This window comes from Mustela nivalis (assembly GCF_964662115.1).
Source record: "Mustela nivalis genome assembly, chromosome: 11".
Lineage (NCBI taxonomy): Eukaryota > Metazoa > Chordata > Mammalia > Carnivora > Mustelidae > Mustela > Mustela nivalis.
This window is the reverse complement of record NC_139030.1, coordinates 21,089,416-21,108,761: the sequence shown is the minus strand read 5'-3', so window position 1 is coordinate 21,108,761 and position 19,346 is coordinate 21,089,416. Positions and strand designations below refer to the sequence as shown.

The 19,346-nt window shown below is 36.7% G+C and overlaps 1 protein-coding gene across 1 annotated transcript in view; it reads left to right on the top strand.

Annotated features, from left to right (window-relative positions):
* The first annotated feature begins 504 nt into the window (after nucleotides 1-504).
* The window catches only part of DARS1 (aspartyl-tRNA synthetase 1), a 63,470-nt gene continuing 44,628 nt past the window's right edge, over nucleotides 505-19,346 (top strand). The window contains exons 1-4 of the mRNA XM_082689333.1: nucleotides 505-1,057; nucleotides 2,969-3,026; nucleotides 6,771-6,863; nucleotides 17,307-17,409. Of these exons, the coding sequence (XP_082545459.1) occupies nucleotides 992-1,057; nucleotides 2,969-3,026; nucleotides 6,771-6,863; nucleotides 17,307-17,409 (320 nt within the window). The 5' untranslated portion in view covers nucleotides 505-991. The remainder of the gene's footprint in view (nucleotides 1,058-2,968; nucleotides 3,027-6,770; nucleotides 6,864-17,306; nucleotides 17,410-19,346) is intronic.

Here is a 19,346-nt window from a genome sequence, read left to right as displayed (position 1 = left end):
GTCTGTCTTCTCGCGACTGTATCCCAGGACCTCTATGAGGAAGCCTCCAGAGCCCTTTTATTTGCACTGGGGTCTCTCTGCACTCTTTAACGAGTATCAACTGTGCCACTTCGTGCCAGGCTAAGACATGACTAAGATAGTTAGAACTTGACAGAGTACAATTAGTCTAGCAGGAGAGAGTAATCTAGTCACCAAATTACTTTTAATTGCGATAAAAGGCTCATGGATCACAATGTTTTTTAAAGCCTAACAAGGAGATGTGTCCCTTGAACAATCAACACTACGCACATCCTGAAACGATGCAACGGGTCCAGGTAATCAGCGTAATTGTGAGGGGTTTCCACCATTGTGTTTACAGCTCACCTATCCCTTGGGTAGTGGTACCCAATCCTACCTTAGCAAGCCAACTGCTTTTGACCCAGCACTCCTGTGACCTCAATACACAGGGAGCGGTTTGAGGAAGAGGTCTCCTGCACCCGCAGGCAGCTGCAATGCCGCTGGGGCGTGTGAAGGCAGGGAAAGTCTGAGGGAGGAAAGTCGAAGCCTTGGCTTGAGTGAATGTTTTAGTGAACAGTCTGCATTTAAAGCCAGTAGGGGTATATAAGTCTGAAGAGAACCGAGCAAAAGTCGCAACGAGAATAAGAGTGAAAAACGCCAGAGGTCCGGGTCACGCCTAATGGAATTCAGGTACCCAACTCCTCAGAACCAGTGCTGCGCCCCTCCAACGAATTCCCAGGGATTCCCTGAAACACTCTACTCTGGTAGGGGCGGGGCCAGAAGGGACGGCGGCGCCCGGCCGCTCGCCTTACGGCGCTCAGGAATCTCAGTTCTCGCGATCTTTCCGGAGCCGACCATCCACCGGGAGTCCGAGAGCGCGTGCTGGCTGAAGGGCCGGGAAGGCGGAGACTGTGTGGCACAGAGAAGCCCCTTTGCCTGCCCTACGGAAGCCTGCGAGGAAGGGTGGTGACCGCTGCCCCGTCCCATTGTCCCGATGCCCAGCGCCAGCGCAAGCCGCAAGAGTCAGGAGAAGCCGCGGGAGATCATGGACGCGGCGGAAGTGGGTGTCCTCCTTTCCCGGGCCTAGGAGAACAGACCCCCAGGGCCGCATCGTCTGAGGGAGGGGGTAGGGTGAGCAGGGCCCTGCCTCCGACTCCCTATTGGCACTTGGCTGGCAGGCCCCAGGCCTGGGGCCGGGGATGCCCGGAGCCCTCACTGGGCCTTTGCGCAAGCAGCGTGGCCAGACCCACACCGGATCTGATTTCTCACAGGGGCGCTTGGGAGGCCTAGCGGAACAGAAGCGTGTCCGGGGTGGGGTGGACTTGGAGCTCCCACTGTCCCGGAAGTAGGAGCGTCCGGATCACTGTGGGTTAGGCACGTCCTTCATGTAATCCGCCCCGTAAAATTTAAGTGTCCACTAATAATCGATTTTTTCCTCAGCTCTCGTGTTCCTAATGTTTTTGCAAGTAATGCCAGTAAAACGATCTGCCAGTATGTTTAATGACCATTTGCTATGTGGCCGCTTTCTAGAGCGCTTGCCATTTTTATTTACTTTGTCCCTTCTAGGGACCCGGTGAGGTAGGCAGGGAAGTTTGCAAAACAAGTATTTGAGATAAAGTGATTCAAGATCATGTGGGTAATTCATAATACCCAGTGGTCCTACAGTGCTTTTCAGAAATGAAAGTTTAAAAGTCGTCCTACAGCTTAGTGTGCTGTAGGATAACCAGGTCCTAATCCCTACCCAGCTCCTAATTTTTCTGTTGAGGAGCTATGAATTTGTGATAAGCTACATAAGGAATGGGTCATCTGAATAATATCAGATGGAACAAAAGCTGAAATATGAACAGTACTGATAAGTGATCTCTGTATTCACACTCTGTAACATCTACTTATGCTGTGACTGTCTATTAGGGCTGGGTTATTTTTGTCTTTAGTGTATTTTTTTTTTTAATTTGAAAAAAAAATTGTTCAGTACTCACCTTAACATGTTTGGTTTGTTTTGATATAAACACAAACTCCAGTGTCTGCCAGATCTAAAGGAGAATAATCCAGCAGATAGCTATAGAGTGACAGAAACTAATTGCTTCCTGTATGTCTTAAAATACCTTATAAAAGCTAAGGAAATTATTTTTGCTTATTCTTGATCTAATTATATAAACTATGCTCCCTTGCAGATAGCATAGGTCTAGATAATAAGGTAGAGATCGTGGTGGAATTATGTCATTTTCTTGCTAGAAGGATCTTAAGATAACATTTTAAAAGTGTAGTGAGATTAAAATAAAAGGCCACTTATCTCTTCTGTAAGTATAGTATAGTCTATAAACTATACTTTGTAGTCTGTACCATAGATACCCTGTTCCTCTCTTTAAAATGTAATAAGAAATTAGATAGTGTCCATTTTTAACCCCTTACAACCCTGTATGCTGAAGGTAGTTTTAGAAACAGGAAGCTGGTGAATATTTTTGCCATTTTACAAAGTTGTAGTGGTTTATATTCAACATCTCAATTTCTAAAAACTGAGGATATCTGGTGCTCAGAAAGCTTACCCAAAAATGTTGGTTCTCTTTGAACATCTCTTCCTGTAGGAAGTTAATAAAACTGTTACTTCATCCTACTCCCTTCACAGAGGAAATTTATATCCCTGCTTTGAAGTCATTTAATGTTCTTTTTGAAGAAGGTAGTTAAGATGTGTTGTTTATGTGTGAAAATTTTATCTTTGAGTGCTGTTGTGTATGATCTATCCATCCAGGACTCGTGATCTTCAAAACAAATTAAAAGAAACTTTTTCTGCATATGGGTAAATGATACGGCAGATTTCCACTACTAATTAAAACTACTAATTCCCTAAATTAATAAAACAGTCCTGAAGGTTAAAATGAATTCATTTTTATATTCTGTTATTTGTATGTATGTGTATACTGTGCTATTCGTGTCTAAATAAAAAGTCATAATCCAAAACCATTTTTTGTAGGATTATGCTAAAGAAAGATATGGAATATCTTCAATGATACAATCACAAGAAAAACCAGGTCAGTAGCTATTTGATAATTAAGCCTCTTTCCCCGCCCCCCCTCCTAATTCCAGGAAAGCTCTTCATGAAGTTAAGTAAGTTTGGCATAACTCTGAAAAGGTTAAATGATAACCTGCATAATCATTTTCAGCCTAGGGTTACTACTCTAGAAAGGGAAGAAAAATACAGTAAAAGTTTACTTTAAGTGGTAGATTGTATTAAAAGGGGAAGGTACAAAATTTAACTAAAATTTAGCTCTAGCCTAGGAGATAAAGAAGAATGGTTAATATTAACTCCTTCATTATATGCAGCCTTTTTGCATATTTTACAGAGCGACCTCCTTTCCTTTTTCCCCTTCACTTTATTATATTTCCTTGAAATTGACTTGTCACATGCTGTTTCTCTCAGACCTGTAGGTTTTCTGTTTCTATTTAGTTCCTCCTTTTGTTTGTATTTTTATATATTTTGTGTGGAATTTCAGCAGACTTATCTTACCCTCAACTATTTAACAATCACTTTTCTTTTGGTAGACACCCCAAATCATTCAAACTTTGGTACAACTGCAAACCTTTAAGTTCTGGCCCATTGGAAGTACTAAGTACTTCTTTCTCCTCTTCTCTTCTCTTCTCTTCTCTTCTCTTCTCTCTCTCTCTCTCTCTCTCTTTCTTTCTTTATGTACTTCTGATTTAGAAGCCTGCCTATGAATTTTATATTTCGGAAGTAAGCCCCCAGGTCAGTTCAATTGTAATTTGGGATTCGATTTATTCCACTGCCAGAAAATAACTTTTACTTCTCAACTTTCTTGGGAAAATGTACAATATAAGAATAAACAGTTTCCAAAAGCAAAGATGGTGGAGTAAAATAATTTAGTATAAAGTGGAATACAAACAGTATAGAAGATGACATTCCCCTGCCAGGACAAGCAGGAGGGGTGATTAGAGACTTTTTTTCAGCGTCAACATCTTCCCGAATTGGACTTCTTTGGACTATAACAAAGAAGCTCACTGGAGCTTCAGTCTTTTACATGAACCCCAATCACCTATTGTGGTACAACTCCCATTTGGCTGGCAAAGCCACACTACTGTCTTCCACTTAAAATTTCTTCTCATGGGGTGGGCCAGAGCAGGGGAGGGGTGGTAATAAACTGTGTGTGTCTCCTGGTTACAGTACTATAACAGGAAAATTCTGCCTTTGGTTTATCTCTGCTAAAATCCTAATACTTGGTCAACATGCAGTTTCCTTTGCATGTGCTTCCATTTCTCCAAATCTCTTTGTTCTAATGCTAGTAACTTAAAAGTGTGGAAGAGGCGGCAGATTTTCAAACTGAAATCCTGTTGCCTCTGATCATTGTCTCAGCCAGTCATACTGGTGAGAGTGTAACATGTGTCTTAAGTATTTGTGGATATGCTGAATGTTGAGAACCGCTGTGCTAATTAGTTGGAATGCTACAGAAAAGAAGGAATGGTACTCTTCGTTTTCAAAAGTAGTATTAAGGGGCATCTGGGTGGCTCAGTCATTTAAGCATCTGTCCTGGGCTCAAGTCGTGATCTCCGGGTCCTGAGATCCGGAGGGATCTGAGGGAGGCCCGAGCCCCATACCCCATACCTCATCAGGCTCTCTGCTCAGTGGGGAGTCTGCTTCTCCTTCTTCCTCTCCCTCTGTGATCTCTCTCATTCTCTCTCAAATAAATAAATAAAATCTTTTTTTAAAAAGTACTTTAAAAATTACTCTAATTATGCCACTTATTTATAAACTCATTTTTTTAGATTTATGTTACTCTTGTTTCTTTTGGTTTTTGAGTTTTGACTGATTAGTAAGTCATTTGTTTTTTCAGTCTTGACATCTTCAGATTTGTGTTTTAAAATTTTATGCTGCTTTGTCTGTCTTTTCTCTTTCACACTTTCTTTTGACTGAGTTTACACAATAGATTTGGAAGTTGGCTTAATTTATAAAGTCTGTTGGCAGTGTTCTGCAGAAATTTTCCCATGATACCTCATGGCTTAGAAATTCCTCGTTCTTTCTCTTTGTTTCTGGCAATGAGAACCATGGTGTTCTATAAATCAAATACTCTCTAAGCTGCATCTTTGCTTCTAGAGAGAAGCTATAAATACATTTAGCAAAGTGCGTAAACTAGATTTATAATTTGATTTCATTATAATGTCTTCCCAAAGGTATTTTTCGTAATATAGTAATTAGGTTTTGCTGCATGATATATTGACAAATTTGGTTATAATTAGGCAATGTAACTCTTGAGAATAGGTATCTTTTATTACTCTTGATGTTTTGATGTCATGTCTGTTACTGTTTTTAATTAATACTTAAATATTTATTTGATATTCATTATTGCCTATTTAAAATTAAATGATTTCTGGATCACAATTGCCTTATATCACTATCTGGACATAGTAGTTATTTTGTCACAGTTTTCCTGTTTCTGTAAATTTTGTCAGTTTTCCTGTTCCTGGGATTTCTGGATAAATACAGTATTTTGTTATTAGCATTGGGGGCTCCCAGCAAAAAAGAGAATTTATTGGCTCACATAATTATAGGAAACAAAGTAAGAGATAGCATGCAGCATAATTGAATCTAGAGTCTCAAGCAGCATCTACACTTCCTCTTCACTTTTTGGCTCTGTCTCCTTGAGGTTGTTGGCTTATTCTCTTGTCCTGCCATCTCTGGTACTGGGAAAGATAGTGGCTGCAGCCCAGGCCTATACCAGCTCAGCTCAGAAACCCCAGGGAAGAGAGCTTCATTCCCATGTCTCTATACTAAGTCCCACAGAAGGACTTTGATTAGTTCATTTTGAGAAACGTGCCTTCCCTGGATCATTCTCTGTGTCCTGGTACCATGACTATCCAGGCCTGGCAGAAAATCCTCCTGTGTATGATTGACTTACATACTATGGCAGACAAGGGAAAATATCATGTCCATTTAGGCAAAGGCAGGTGAAGACAGTCTGTATTTGGCCCTATAAGTCATTGAAGTATTCAAGAGATTGTATTTTGAAACTATCTCTTTGACTCCAGTGTAGCCTGAGTTAGGGGGTCAGGGAATGCCAATTATAAGGTTGTTACTGTGTTTTAGGTAAACCAAACGGTACTTTGGTTTGAGATGGTAGCAATGAAGATGAAATAATTGGATAGATCTTAGAGACATACATAGTACAATTCATAAAACTTGAAGCAAATTACATATGGAGAATGATAGAAAAGGTATTGGGCGCCTGGATGGCTCAGTGGGTTAAGCCTCTGCCTTCAGCTCAGGTCATGATCTCAGGGTCCTGGGATCAAGCCCACATCAGGCTCTCTGCCCCACAGGGAGCCTGCTTCGTCCTCTCTCTCTGCCTGCCTCTCTGCCTACTTGTGATCTCTGTCAAATAAATAAATAAAATATTTAAAAAAAAAAGAAAAGAAAAGAAGGTGAAGGTGTTGTCGGAAATTGAAAATTACTTAAGATAATACCAAGTACTGGGCACCTGGGTGGCTCAGTGGGTTGGGCCGCTGCCTTCGGCTCGGGTCAGGTCATGATCTCAGAGTCCTGGGATCGAGGCCCACGTTGGGCTCTCTGCTCAGCAGGGAGCCTGCTTCCTCCTCTCTCTCTGTCTGCCTCTCTGCCTGCTTGTGGTCTCTCTCTCTCAAATAAATAAATAAAATCTTAAAAAAAAAAAAAAAGATAATACCAAGTACTTATGCTAGCTGCTAAACCAAAATAGTTACAACTTTGTAAATTCTGAATGCAAAATTGTTTTATTTATTTGCTGCAGATCGAGTTTTGGTTCGGGTTAGTGACTTGACAGTACACAAAGCTGATGAAGTTGTTTGGGTGCGTGCAAGGGTTCATACAAGTAGAGCTAAAGGTAAGATTGATTTCAAGTCCTTTTGGTAAGGACTCTGAATTTTTTGTTTTGCAAATTCCTCATAGACCAAAAGAAATCTTTAAAAACAAAACATAAACATCTGTTTTCTTTTTTTAAATCACTGTGAAGCATTAATCCATGTGTAGGTTCTTACAAGACATCCTTGGGATGTCTTGATGCCTCAGTTGGTTAAACACTGACTCTTAATCTCAGCCTTAGTCTTGATCTCCAGGTTGTGAGTTCAAGCCCCATGTTGGGCTCACCTGTGGGCGTAGACCCTACTTTAAAAAAAAAAGATTAATAAATGACATCCTTAAAAATAAGTTGACCTTAAAGACTCAGATTAAATCTAAGACTTGAAGGTACTTTTCTAGCATCACTCAAAAGTTTAAAGTTTTGTTTTTTGTGTTTTTTTGGGTGGGAGTTGGGTGAGGGGGAGAGAGAGAGAATCCCGAGCAGGCTCCACACTGAGTGCGGAGCCCAACACAGGCTTTTCTCTCACAACCCAGAGATGAAGACTAAAGCTGAAATAAAATATAGGACACTTAACCAACCGAACCACCTAAGTACCCCAAAAGTTTAAATTTTTTTAAGTGAAGAATATGTTTGAGAAGCTTTTCATATGTTAACATTCTTATGTTTGTAATATTTAGATAGCAAGATAGGCAACAAAGAAATAAGGCTAAGTTTAGGCTGTCCAATACAGTGACCACTGGCTACATATAACTATTTAAATTTAAGTTCACGTCACTAGCTGTAATTTGAATCTTAATAGCCACAATGGCTAATGGCTCCCAAATACAGCACAAATACAGAATATTTTTGTCACTAGAAAGTTCTGTCACTACTAAGAATTTAGCCTTAACAACAAAGAAGAAAGATTAGGGTTGTTTAGATAGGCCTGTTCCTTACATAAAATTGCCCTAGCCTAGTGTTCAAAATTGTCTAAAAATATTGACACTTAACATCAGTTTATAATGTTCATGCTTTTTCACACACTTTTTCACATTTGATCATTCCTACAAATTTGTGAAGTAGGTAGAACAGGCTTTGTTATTCCACTTTGTAAATGAATATACTGATGTGTCAAATAATAAAGCTACTCACCCAAGAACTCATAGTAGTTGGTAGAATATGAACAGAATGTGGTAGTTTTCTAAGAGACTTAGTCTCCCAAGCAGAGCTTATTACTTCTATGCTATCTAATTCATTCTATGTTACATTTCTTGTTTTGAAATGTTTATTATAGAATTAATATCCATTATTTTATACATGTATCTCATGTACATATGCATATATCTTACTTTCAGGATTACTACAACTAAAAGTTTGTAGTTTGTCTGCTCTTCCAATGTACTCCCCCCAAATAGCTGAGTACTGTTGGACTTTGAGAAAACTGGTGGTTTTTTTGATTTTTTGTTTTTTTTTTTTCAAAAATGTTGATTTATGTTTCTGAAAGTTTAGGCCATTTATTCTACCAAAAGATAATCATATTGTATTTTAAGCCTTCATTTTGTTTTCTTTTTCCCATTAGACTGGAAGCCTTTGTATGTTTCTTAAATATAGTGATTTAGCAAATGAAAAGATACCATGCATGCTGCATTTACACCTGAACCAAGAATATTTCTGTTCGCTTGCATCCCCTAGATGGACCAATTTGAGAATCAATAAGGATAACTGCAGTGAATTGAACCTCATCAGCTATTTTTAAATCCATAAATTTATAATGATGCTAAGACAGGCAGAAAACCTGGTTGGTCACCAGTGAAACAAGCTTATTATTTTGAAAACTGGTAAATAAAGAAAAAGTAAATAAAAAGAAATTCATACAATTTCTGTATGAATTGTATATCACTGGCTAACCAAATGGTAGTTAGGAGGAAGTTGCTGGAGTAGTATTCCAGCTAATAAAATGGGAAAAAAACATGTTAGAACTTCATCATTTTGCCCCTAGTAAATTACCCAGGCATTCATCACCAGTGACTGCTAATAACACATTGGACAACCGGAAATATTTTATATCTATTCATGAAAGAACTCAGCACCAATGCACTAGTCTTGCCCAAAAAATTGAACCTGAATCTCATGCAGCATTTAGATCTAACAACCAACTTAAAGGAAAAACACAGGACAAAGGAATATGTTAAGTAGCAGTGAGGATGCAATCAGCAAAATCTAGACTATAGGAAACTACTAGGCAAAAATGACCTCATCTCTTAGACAAATAAATTGAAAAGGAAGGGATGGACTTAAGAACTTTATCTCTCAATGGTCACTTGTTTGAATCAGAAGTTAAATATATAGTTAAATGAAGGAAGGAAAGATACTTGAGACTCTCAGAAATTTGAACATTGGCTGGATGTTTGATGTTAAAAAATTTATCTTTTGAAATTGAGATCATAGTACTGTGATAATGTTATTTTTTAAAAGATCTTATCTCTTAGGTATCCATACAAATTCTGTATCGATGAAATAATGTGGTTAAAATTTGCTTCACAGTAATACAGGAATCGAGGGATATGAGGATTGGGATAAAACTGAAACTAGAGTAGCCATGAGTTGATAATTATTGAAGTACATGGGGATTATAGGTAGATATTGTTATCATTTACAAATAATGATCTTTTTGTCCTTTTCTTTCAAATGTTTATCTTATTTTTTGTTTCTCTTTGCAATGATTAGTAGATTCTCCAGTACTACGGGGATTCCCTCAATGAAGAATTTTTCAAACAGCAGAGATTTAAACTCCTGATGAGTTATTTCATGACTTTGGATGTTCTGCATAAAATGTCATTAGAAAACAATGCCAGAGTTTAAAGACTAGATTAAAAGAAGTTTTCTTCTAGTCCAAATTTTCTGTTATCAGAAATAGATGTTAAATTTTACTAGACTTTATTCATCAGTTTTTTTCCCTTGAAATTTAATTGTGTTGAGTGTATTTATATAGAGCTTCATATACTTATTCTCTCTGCTTTTGTGTTTTTTGAAATTTTCCATATAATAAAAAATTAAAATGTAGTTGATCCTCTCTATTCATGTATTGTGTATTTGCAAATAGTCTTGCTTGCTAAAATGTAGTTGTAACCCCAAAGTCAATACCTGTAGCACTTTTCACTGTCATTCACAGAAATGCCAGACATGGACATGTGCAGAGAGACCAAAAACTTGAGTTTGCCCAATGCATATGTTCCCAACTGAGGTCAAACAGTGACGCTCTACCTTCTTGTATCAGCTCTCATGAACAAATGTTCTTTTACAATCTATTTAATGCCAGATTCTTCATAGTTTTATACTTTTTGTTGGTGATATGGCTGTTTACATTAGGCACCAAGGGTAATGTTAAAGTACTTTCCAGTGTTCCTAAGTGCAGCAGGAAGGCGTATGCCTTGCAGAGAAAGTACATGTATTAGATAAAGCTTCATTCAAGCATGAGTTACAGTACTGTTGGCCGTTGAGTTCAATGTTAATGAATCAATAATATATATTAAACCGTGTGACTTTAAACAGAAATATCCACAAAACAAGGTTATGTATTGATGGACTGGTGAAAATATTGTGACCAAAGGCTCACAGGAACCTAACCTTATATTTCCCTTAGGAGCAATGGCTTGATGTTTGCAAATTGTTCCTGCTGACTTTATAGAACGTAACCATCACAAATAACAAATCAACTCTTTGTAATTGTAATGATTTATAGTAGTTGGATTTCTTAATATTGAGCCATTTTTGGATTCTTGGAATAAACAATTTGGCAAAGGTGTGGGTAGTATTCTTTTAGTATAGTACGAGGTTAGTTTTCAGTGTTTTTTCCCTTGGAGTTTTACATTAATCTGCTTTTCGTCATTTTTTATTGGAAAAATCTTACTATTTTATTTTTAAGTGTGTGTACATATATATATGTGTATCTGTGTTTAAGCTGTAAGTTACCCAAGTCATACATTAATATCTTCACATAAATTTTTTGGAAAATACAGAAGTGATACTCCTTTTTTTCTTCTCTACACCCTATCCTCTGCCTCAGCCTTTCTGTTAATTCTTAATAATTTGCTCAATGTCTCTAAAAATCTTTCTTTTTAATGCTCATCTGCACATATTCATATATAAAAAGGTTTTTGCTCTGTTCATGTGACTTTTAACTTGTCTTATTTTGTGTAATTGATCTATTTTATTTGTTATTTTGCAACTTTCTAAATTTTCAGTTAACGCTGTTTCTTGGAGATCTTTCCATAATTCTAGTTACAGGTCTACATAAGGCAGTATTACTCCAAGGTAGATCACTAGAAGTAAAACTGTTGGGTTGAAGGGCATATGTATGCATATTTAAAATTTCTTATACCAGATTATCCTCCAAAAAAACTGCTCAGTTAATACTCCCAAAAGTATGTGACAGTACCACTTTCCCTATGTTGTTACCAATAACGATCATCAACATTTCTTATTTCTGCCAGAGTAGATTATCTAGGGGCGCCTGTGTGGCTGCCTTGGGCTCAGGTCATGATCCCGGGGTCCTGGTGTCGAGTTCCGAATCAGGCTCTCTGCTTTGCAGGAAGCCTGCTTCTCGCTCTGTCTGCCACTCCCCCTGCTTCTGCCCACTTGCTTGCTTTCTCTGTCTTTCTCTCAAATAAATAAAATCTTTAAAAAAAAATAGATGATCTAAAGAACATATTCTTAATGGTAGTATTTCATACATTTTTAAACATTAAATCAGATTTCTTACTAGGTTTATGGATCCTGTCCCTCAAATCAGGTGGAGAAATTTATAACTCTTGGTGATACACTGAAAATTCATTTATTTAGACTGTGAAAGCTTATGAGCTTAACCCTGCATATTGAAAGAATAATTGAAATATCTGTGGCCCCTTTCAAATTTTATGTATACTACATTGAAGTCATTGACACAAAATACTTCTCCTTCAATACCATCCTTTCTGAAATCTTACTTGTTCTTCCAAAATAGCTAGTTTATTTTGGTGATCAGATAGTTTAGAACCTAAATTTATGTACATACAAGAATATTTCAGGGGAAATAACAAACAGAAAGTAACTTTAAAACATTTAAGTCTTTGCCGTTCTGTTCAGTAATGAATTAACATAAATGATGAGGAAAAATGTTAATGTTGGGTATTAGGAAGTTAAGATACATTATCTAAATAATGAATTCAGGAACTTGGCAAGCTAAAAGACAGTAGGAAGAGATGAAAACATAAGATTGCCTCACATCTTGGATAATGTAGTTCTCCCACAAAAGTCTGCTTTATTACTGAGCTATCACCATAATGGAGATGGGGGTAAGCTTTTTTGTCCTGACTGTGATCATGTTCTTCAGCTTAGAAATAAAGAATGCACCAGGTGCTATAAAAGTTATCAAACTTTACGTTTTTCTGAAACAGAACTCTTGTGTAAACTTAAAAAAATAAACTACCTCTTCTAAAAACTTGAGAATCAAAATGCAAAACAAATTGTTAATTGTTAAGGAGCCAAATTTAAAATACCTAAAAATAGCAAATTCATTCAGCTATTTTAAACATTGACTTTATCTTCCTTTCTATAAACTGTCTCCTGGTTGGCAGGTTCCAAGAAGAAAGATGAGTAATATTTAGCAGTTGATTAGTCTGTCTTTTAAAATTCCATTACTAACTTACACAAAAAGGACTTTTTTGCTAAAGTCAGAAATTACACATTTACTTATTAGAGTAAAAGGTAATATGTGGATATAGTAAAAATTAAAATTCTAAAGGTTCAAAAAAGATACAAAAGGAAAGGGCACCTGGGTGGCTCAGTCAATTAAGCGTTTGCCTTCTGCTCAGGTGGTGGTTCCAGGGTCCTGGGATTGAGTCCCACATCGGGCTCCCTGCTCAGCCTAGAGTTTGCTTCTCCCTCTGCCGCTCCCCCTGCTCATACTTGCTTTCTCACTCTTTCTCTTTCTCTCACATAGGTAAATTTTAAAATCTTAAAAAAAAAAAAAAGATACAAAAGGAAAAACCGGAAGTCTCACAATTCTAGCTTCTCCATCTCATCTCACTCTCTTCCCCCCCCCCCCCAAAAATAATCACTGTTGTTTCTTGTGTATCCTTCCAGGGAGAAAAAATGGATTTACAAGCATGCGTATATTCTTTGTTTTTTAAATTTACATAAAAGCGATGGCAGTTTGCATGCTGCTCCCTGTTATCACTCACCAGTGTCTATGAGATAGTGCCTGCAAAAAGTGGAACAAAGCAGGTCATGCAGTGCTGTGTATCACCAAACAGAACCAAGGAAGGTTTGTTTGCTAACAGCCAAGAACTTGGTATCAAAAGAACTTGATAGAAGTCAGAGTGGACAGGTCTACTTACCAGGAAACCAGTACTGGATTTTTGTGGGATTTTTAAGTCTTTTAAAAATCTTTTTGAGTGGACCGTCAAAGCTCTAGTATTTGAAGTGCTTTGAACACCAGAAACCTGGGAACCATAACATTGAAGTCACATGTAGATCATTGCACTAATAAAGACTGCTTAAATAAATAATAATAGAGCTTGAGTGCTTTTATATGAATAATATTGCTGTGAACATCTTTGTCACTGTGACTCTTTCCATACTCCATTTCCTTAACATATTTTTTTTAAAGATTTTATTTAAGACAGCATGAACGGGGGAGTGGGAGGGGCAGAAGGAGCAGGAGAAGCAGACTCCCCGCTGAGCCGCAAGCCAGACCCCCAGGATCATGACCTGAGCTGAAGGCAATCGCTTAACCAGCTGAGCCACCCAGGTGTGCCCCCTTAACATACTTTCTAAGAAATACACTTCTTGAAACAGAGAACAATTTTAAGCTTTTAATGCTTATTGCCAAGTGATTCTCCAAAAGAAAATGCAAGTTTACCTTGCCATCAGCAACTTATGGAGGAACAGTTTTCACTTAATTCTCCCAAGCATTAAATAACATTTATTTTTTAAATCTCTTCTAATTTGAGAGGTAAAGTATGTGTCATCATTGTTTGCTTCAACTTGCATTACCTTCATTTTTTCCCTTATATTTACCTACTCAGGCTTTCTCTTTTTCTTTCAAATGGTTTGTTATCGTTTATTGCCTATTTACCTGTTGGAATCTCAATGTCCTTTACTAATAAATCTTTATGATCTCTATATGTTAAAGATGTTAACTCATATATGTTGTAAGTCATTTAGCAAATGGTTTTTCCCAGTGTTTCAGTTTTTTGTGTGAGGCAAACGTGATAACCACTACACTATGGAAACTTTCAGTTTTTTGTGTATAGATATTCTGTAACTTTTATACATAGAAAGGTCTCCCCTTCTCTTTTGTACAGTTTAATATTCAATTTCATTTATCATTCAGTTTTTTTACTTGTAGGGTTTTTTTTAATTTCCTGAATTCTATCTAGAATTAGAATTTCTTTTCTCTTATAAGGTCTATTTTGAGTTTATTTTTTTGTTCCACTGATTTGGGTGTTTTTGTGCTGATACATTCTTTCTTGTAGGTTTATATAATACCTCATGGTGCTGGCTTTACTACTTAATCCCCTCCCTTCCATCTGTTTCCTTTTTCAAAAAAAAAGAGGTCTAAAATTTAGAATTTTTTTTTAATATTTTTTTTTAAGATTTTTATTTATTTATTGAGAGAGAGGTAGTGAGAGAGAGCATGAGCGAGGAGAAATCAAAGGGAGAAGCAGACTCCCCATGGAGCTGGGAACCCGATGCGGGACTCGATCCCAGGACTCTGGGATCATGACCTGAGCCGAAGGCAGTCCAACCAACTGAGCCACCCAGGCGTCCCTAAAATTTAGAATTATATACAATAAGCACATTAAACATTGAAAGAGAACAGTGAACAATCTTTACTCCACCCATTACCAATGATTTCTTTATTTGTTTTCCCTAGCAGTGAGGTCGAATCTTTGAGAGCATATTTTCTTCTGTATTTAGCCTCCTACAACACCCTCAGGTTCTACATACTATTTGTGTTAAATCTTGAAGATGGCCAAGATTTCCTTTCAGCCCTTACATTTCTTCTATATCTACCTCCCCAATTATATTATTCTCTTAAAAAGTATTTTTTCTGATTAGAAAAATAGTACATGCTTATTGTAGAAAGTTCAGGGGAAAAAACCCAAAAATACAAAGAACAGCATGATTTCCTATAATTTCACATCTGTTAGTGGCCACATTGTGGTGGTTTTTACCTAGCCAATCAAATTCACCTTTTGGTTTTTGTTTTTCTCTACACAGTCAATTTTAATAACTTAGACAAAATTGGGATTATGCTTTATATGGCTTTATCACTTTTTTTACAAAATAGTCTATCATTATTATCTATCAAATATTTACTTTGTGTTCCCAGCACCTGGCATGATTGTTGCACACTGTAATCCAAATGTGAAATTGGAGTGGTAATCAAATAAAGAGCCAGTGGTGCTATTAATAATAATTAACATTAATTAATGATATTAATTGGGTGTGTCACAACTCTAAATATATTACCTGTATAATCCTCAAGATTATAGGGGAAAATAAAACATAAAAGCGTACTATTACTTTCTCCATTTTGCAGACGAAGAACTAAGGCATAAAGTAGTTCAGTAATTTTCTCTCAGGCCCCTTCCTAGGAAGTGACAGGATAGGATCCTAGGTCTTTTGATTTCAAAGCTTTTACTCTTTACCAACCCTTACACAAAGTATTACCCCCTAGTGCTGACCAAGAGACATTTTCATGTGCTGTTTGTGTTAAGTCCTGTAGAGCTCCATTCTCTTAAGGTCTTTCCTATAGCATTGGAGTTCATCACAGCATGGCCTTGTAGTGCAGCTAGGTCATTGCTGCCTATCTGCACTAGTAGAACGGCTAATATACTTACTAAATCACATTCTCTTCCATTTCACAAAAACATTCTGTTAAAAGTTTATCAAACATTCTCTGGTTTTATTAGTTCCGAGGATAATGTCATTTTGATCCACCTGCAGATTTCTCCACGGTAACAATCTTTATCCATTCAGTATCTTTAAATCCCCTTGAATGTGTTTAGAAAGTGTAACTTTCTTTTTTAAGATTTTACTTTATGACTGAATCATACTTCAAAGGAAAGGGAAAATAAGTGTATATTTGGTGCTTAAAAATATGTCAGTCATATATTACTCTGAAATCCATAGATTGTGTTTCTGTTGGCACTTTGTTTACAACATTTTTTTTTTTTTTTTTAGACTCATGATTGTGGTCTGATTTGTGTTTCAAAATACTGTATGTTGAAAGTAATGATTATAAATCTGCTTGCATTTTGTGGGGGGGTTGCAAGGATTTTAAAACTGAAATCTTCTTTTGATGTTCTATAAAACAGTCTGATAAGAGAAGTGGTCTTGTAAAAATTTAACTCATTTTATGAGGAAGTAATTTCCCAAAACTTGATCAGAGACTTAAGAAGAGTTTGCTTTAGAGAAAAAGGATGTCACAAGGATAAATCGTCACTGAATATTATGAATAATATTTTTTGATATTTTGATATTTTTAGTAGTTCCCTATTAAGAATAGGGAATGGCAGTTCCTTATGAAAAGAGGGGAGACCCACAATATATAAAAATAAAACTGATTGTAGAGGATAAGTGGAATGATCTTTTATATGCAAAGTAAGTTATTTGGAGAAGGATCTGGGTGGCTCAGTTGGTTAAACATCTGCCTTTGGCTCAGGCCATGATCCTAGGCTACTAAGTTAGAGCCTTGCTTTGAGCCCTGTGTTGGGCTCCCTGCTCAGCGTGGAGCCTGCTTCTCCCTCTCCCTCTGCAGCTTTCCCAGCCTGTGTTCTCTTGCGCTCTCGCTCTCTCTCACTCTCAAATAAAATCCTAAAAAAAAAAAAAAAAAATTTAAAGAGGAAAATGTGGAACTCTTAGAAAAAGGACAAGGAAGATGATAAGGGAAAACAGAGGAAAATAGAACATGGATGAAATTAACCTTTCTAGGTGCTCTTTAAAATATACTTTGGTGAGAAGTAAAATGGACCACCTGCACAGAATGCTTGTGTTCTCAGTACTAAGCACTTTATTAGCACTTCTGTGGCTTCATCATTGAAGATCCCATAGTGGTAAGCACAGTGCCTTTGCCTGTGCACACTTGATACTGAATGAATGTTTAAAGTGATCTGAAGTTACTTGAAATTGTTTAATCAATGCAATGACCAAATAATTTTCTGATTTATAATATTTTTTTGAAATTGGTGATTTGCCTGTGTTCTCATAACATGTTAAAAACATTTTCATTACCATAGAAGGAATTATGGCAATTTCATTACCATAGAGGGAACTTGGGTTTCTAACAGTATGAGTATATGGAAGCTGGATACATATGTACGTGCCTGATGAGTATAGTAAATTGTGGCTCAGTTTTAAAGTAGAGAAACATTTTTCTTCTTTGTAAAAACTTGAAGTAGCATGTCCTTAATACACTTGTGTTCTTTCTGTCTTATTCAGGAAAGCAGTGTTTCTTGGTCCTACGTCAGCAGCAGTTTAATGTCCAGGCGCTCGTGGCTGTGGGAGACCATGCAAGCAAGCAGATGGTTAAATTTGCTGCCAAGTAAGTAAGCAATTATATCCTGTTGTCAGAATAAACAATGGTGGGAACCAAGACTCCCAGGGGTTTGGACCATTTTCATACATTAACATCAATGCTTCGTTTGTTTAAAAATGTAGTTATTTAAATTGTCAGTTCAGTATTGCTGAATACATTAAACTTACAAAAGAGAAAATATGGAGCACAGGCTTGAAATTCATTTGGAACTGCTGAAGCAGCACTCTGTACAGACAAGTCACATTTACTTTCAAGTAGAGTAACAAAAAGCCTGGCAGCCTCAACATAGCAAAGCAACTTTTTTTTGTTGTGTTTGTTGAGCTTCAGTTCCTACCTCCCTCCCCCAGTTTGAGATTTGCATATTAAGCAACAAGTTTTCTAACTGAAAACTAAAAGCGTATAAAATAAGAGTGTAGTTTTGCAAATGATTCCCTCCTAAAGGAAGTAAAACAAATGTCATAACATTTTACAGCTTTTAACTTTGACATCAAAAGGGTTAAAGAAAAGTAAAATCAACCCACTCGTCGCCCCCCCTCCCCACAAGTTTTGCTGTCTGGCTGAGTTCCTGTAGAAATGCATTGTTTTGTTATGTTTGCAAGAGGTAGGATGTAGTGTAGTGCTTGTTTATGCTGTAGTTCTGAGGTAGTAATAATTGGTAATGTTGATAGTTTTGTTTGTGTTTTTCTCAGTTTACTCAGAATTTTATTTCCATGATAATGATCAAAGAAGATTTGGGAAAATGGCTGATCTCTATATTTTAAATAATAGCATACTTCATAGGCATAAATTTTTTCCAAAGAAATTAAATCTGGTATAATTGTTAAATTTTACTATTGATTTTTATCTCTGTTCTTTAGTTGTATGCTTTCAAAGATGAATATGTATATCTATATACATAGAATCATCAATTTTACAACTAGAAAGGAACTAAAAAATGATCTAATTTAACATCCTAACTTACATTTGGGCCCTCCCTGACTCCCTTAGTGTTCTACATGTAGTGGATGTAACTGGTATGGGTTTAGAGATTTATTTATCAGATTTAGTTTTATTGTATCACAGCAGTATCTGTACTCTGGTTTAAAAACTCCAGTGCCACTAATGACATCAGTTCACTGATGAACTCAGTAGTATTTGTATTACTGATACAGTAGTCCCATCTCACTCTGTCTCCCAGTCCTGCTACCCAGAGACTTCTATCTCTTTGTCGGTATCTTTTGGTGAGTAGGTTTACTGCTTTCATCTCATGGTCTATAAGGGTGTGTGCTTATGGGGTACATTGTCAGCTAGCCTTCTAAAGTCAGTTCTGTGAAGTGGGACATAAATAAGCTTGGTCCCTAGAAATAAACTTTCCACACAGAGCCTTCTATAAATAGAGCCTCTGGTAACCATAGACATATATGCTGAATTATATTTAATATACTGAAAAATATTGGGAAAAAGCCAATTTCAAATCAACAATAATTATTACGGCTTTTGTCTTTTATGTGTTAAATTGGCTCTGAAAACCAATAGATAAAGCTGACAGTTTTAAATAGAGCGTGTGTTTCCATTAAATTGCATTATAACCTTAAAGTGTTACATTCCTAAAGAAAATATTCTAGTCTAAAAATCTTTTGAAATTTCCACTTACCCTTAATTTTTAATAAGAGATATCCTACTGACAAAAGGACAGTGAATTCACGTGATATCTTTAGAAGTAAAGTAGTCCACAAATAGTTATTTCTTATTATTTTGGATCTTCTCAAACTCCTGCAACTTGACCAACAGCAATTGGCCATTATCAGAGATCAGCCAACGCTTTCTAGCTGGCAAAGCTACTTGCAAATGTTCTCCCAAATAGAGAACTAGTTCACTACTGTCCTCATAATACATAAATTAAAGAAGGGTTTTCATATAAATGATAAAGTGTAAGTGTGAACTTTCTCTTAGGCAAGGCAAGA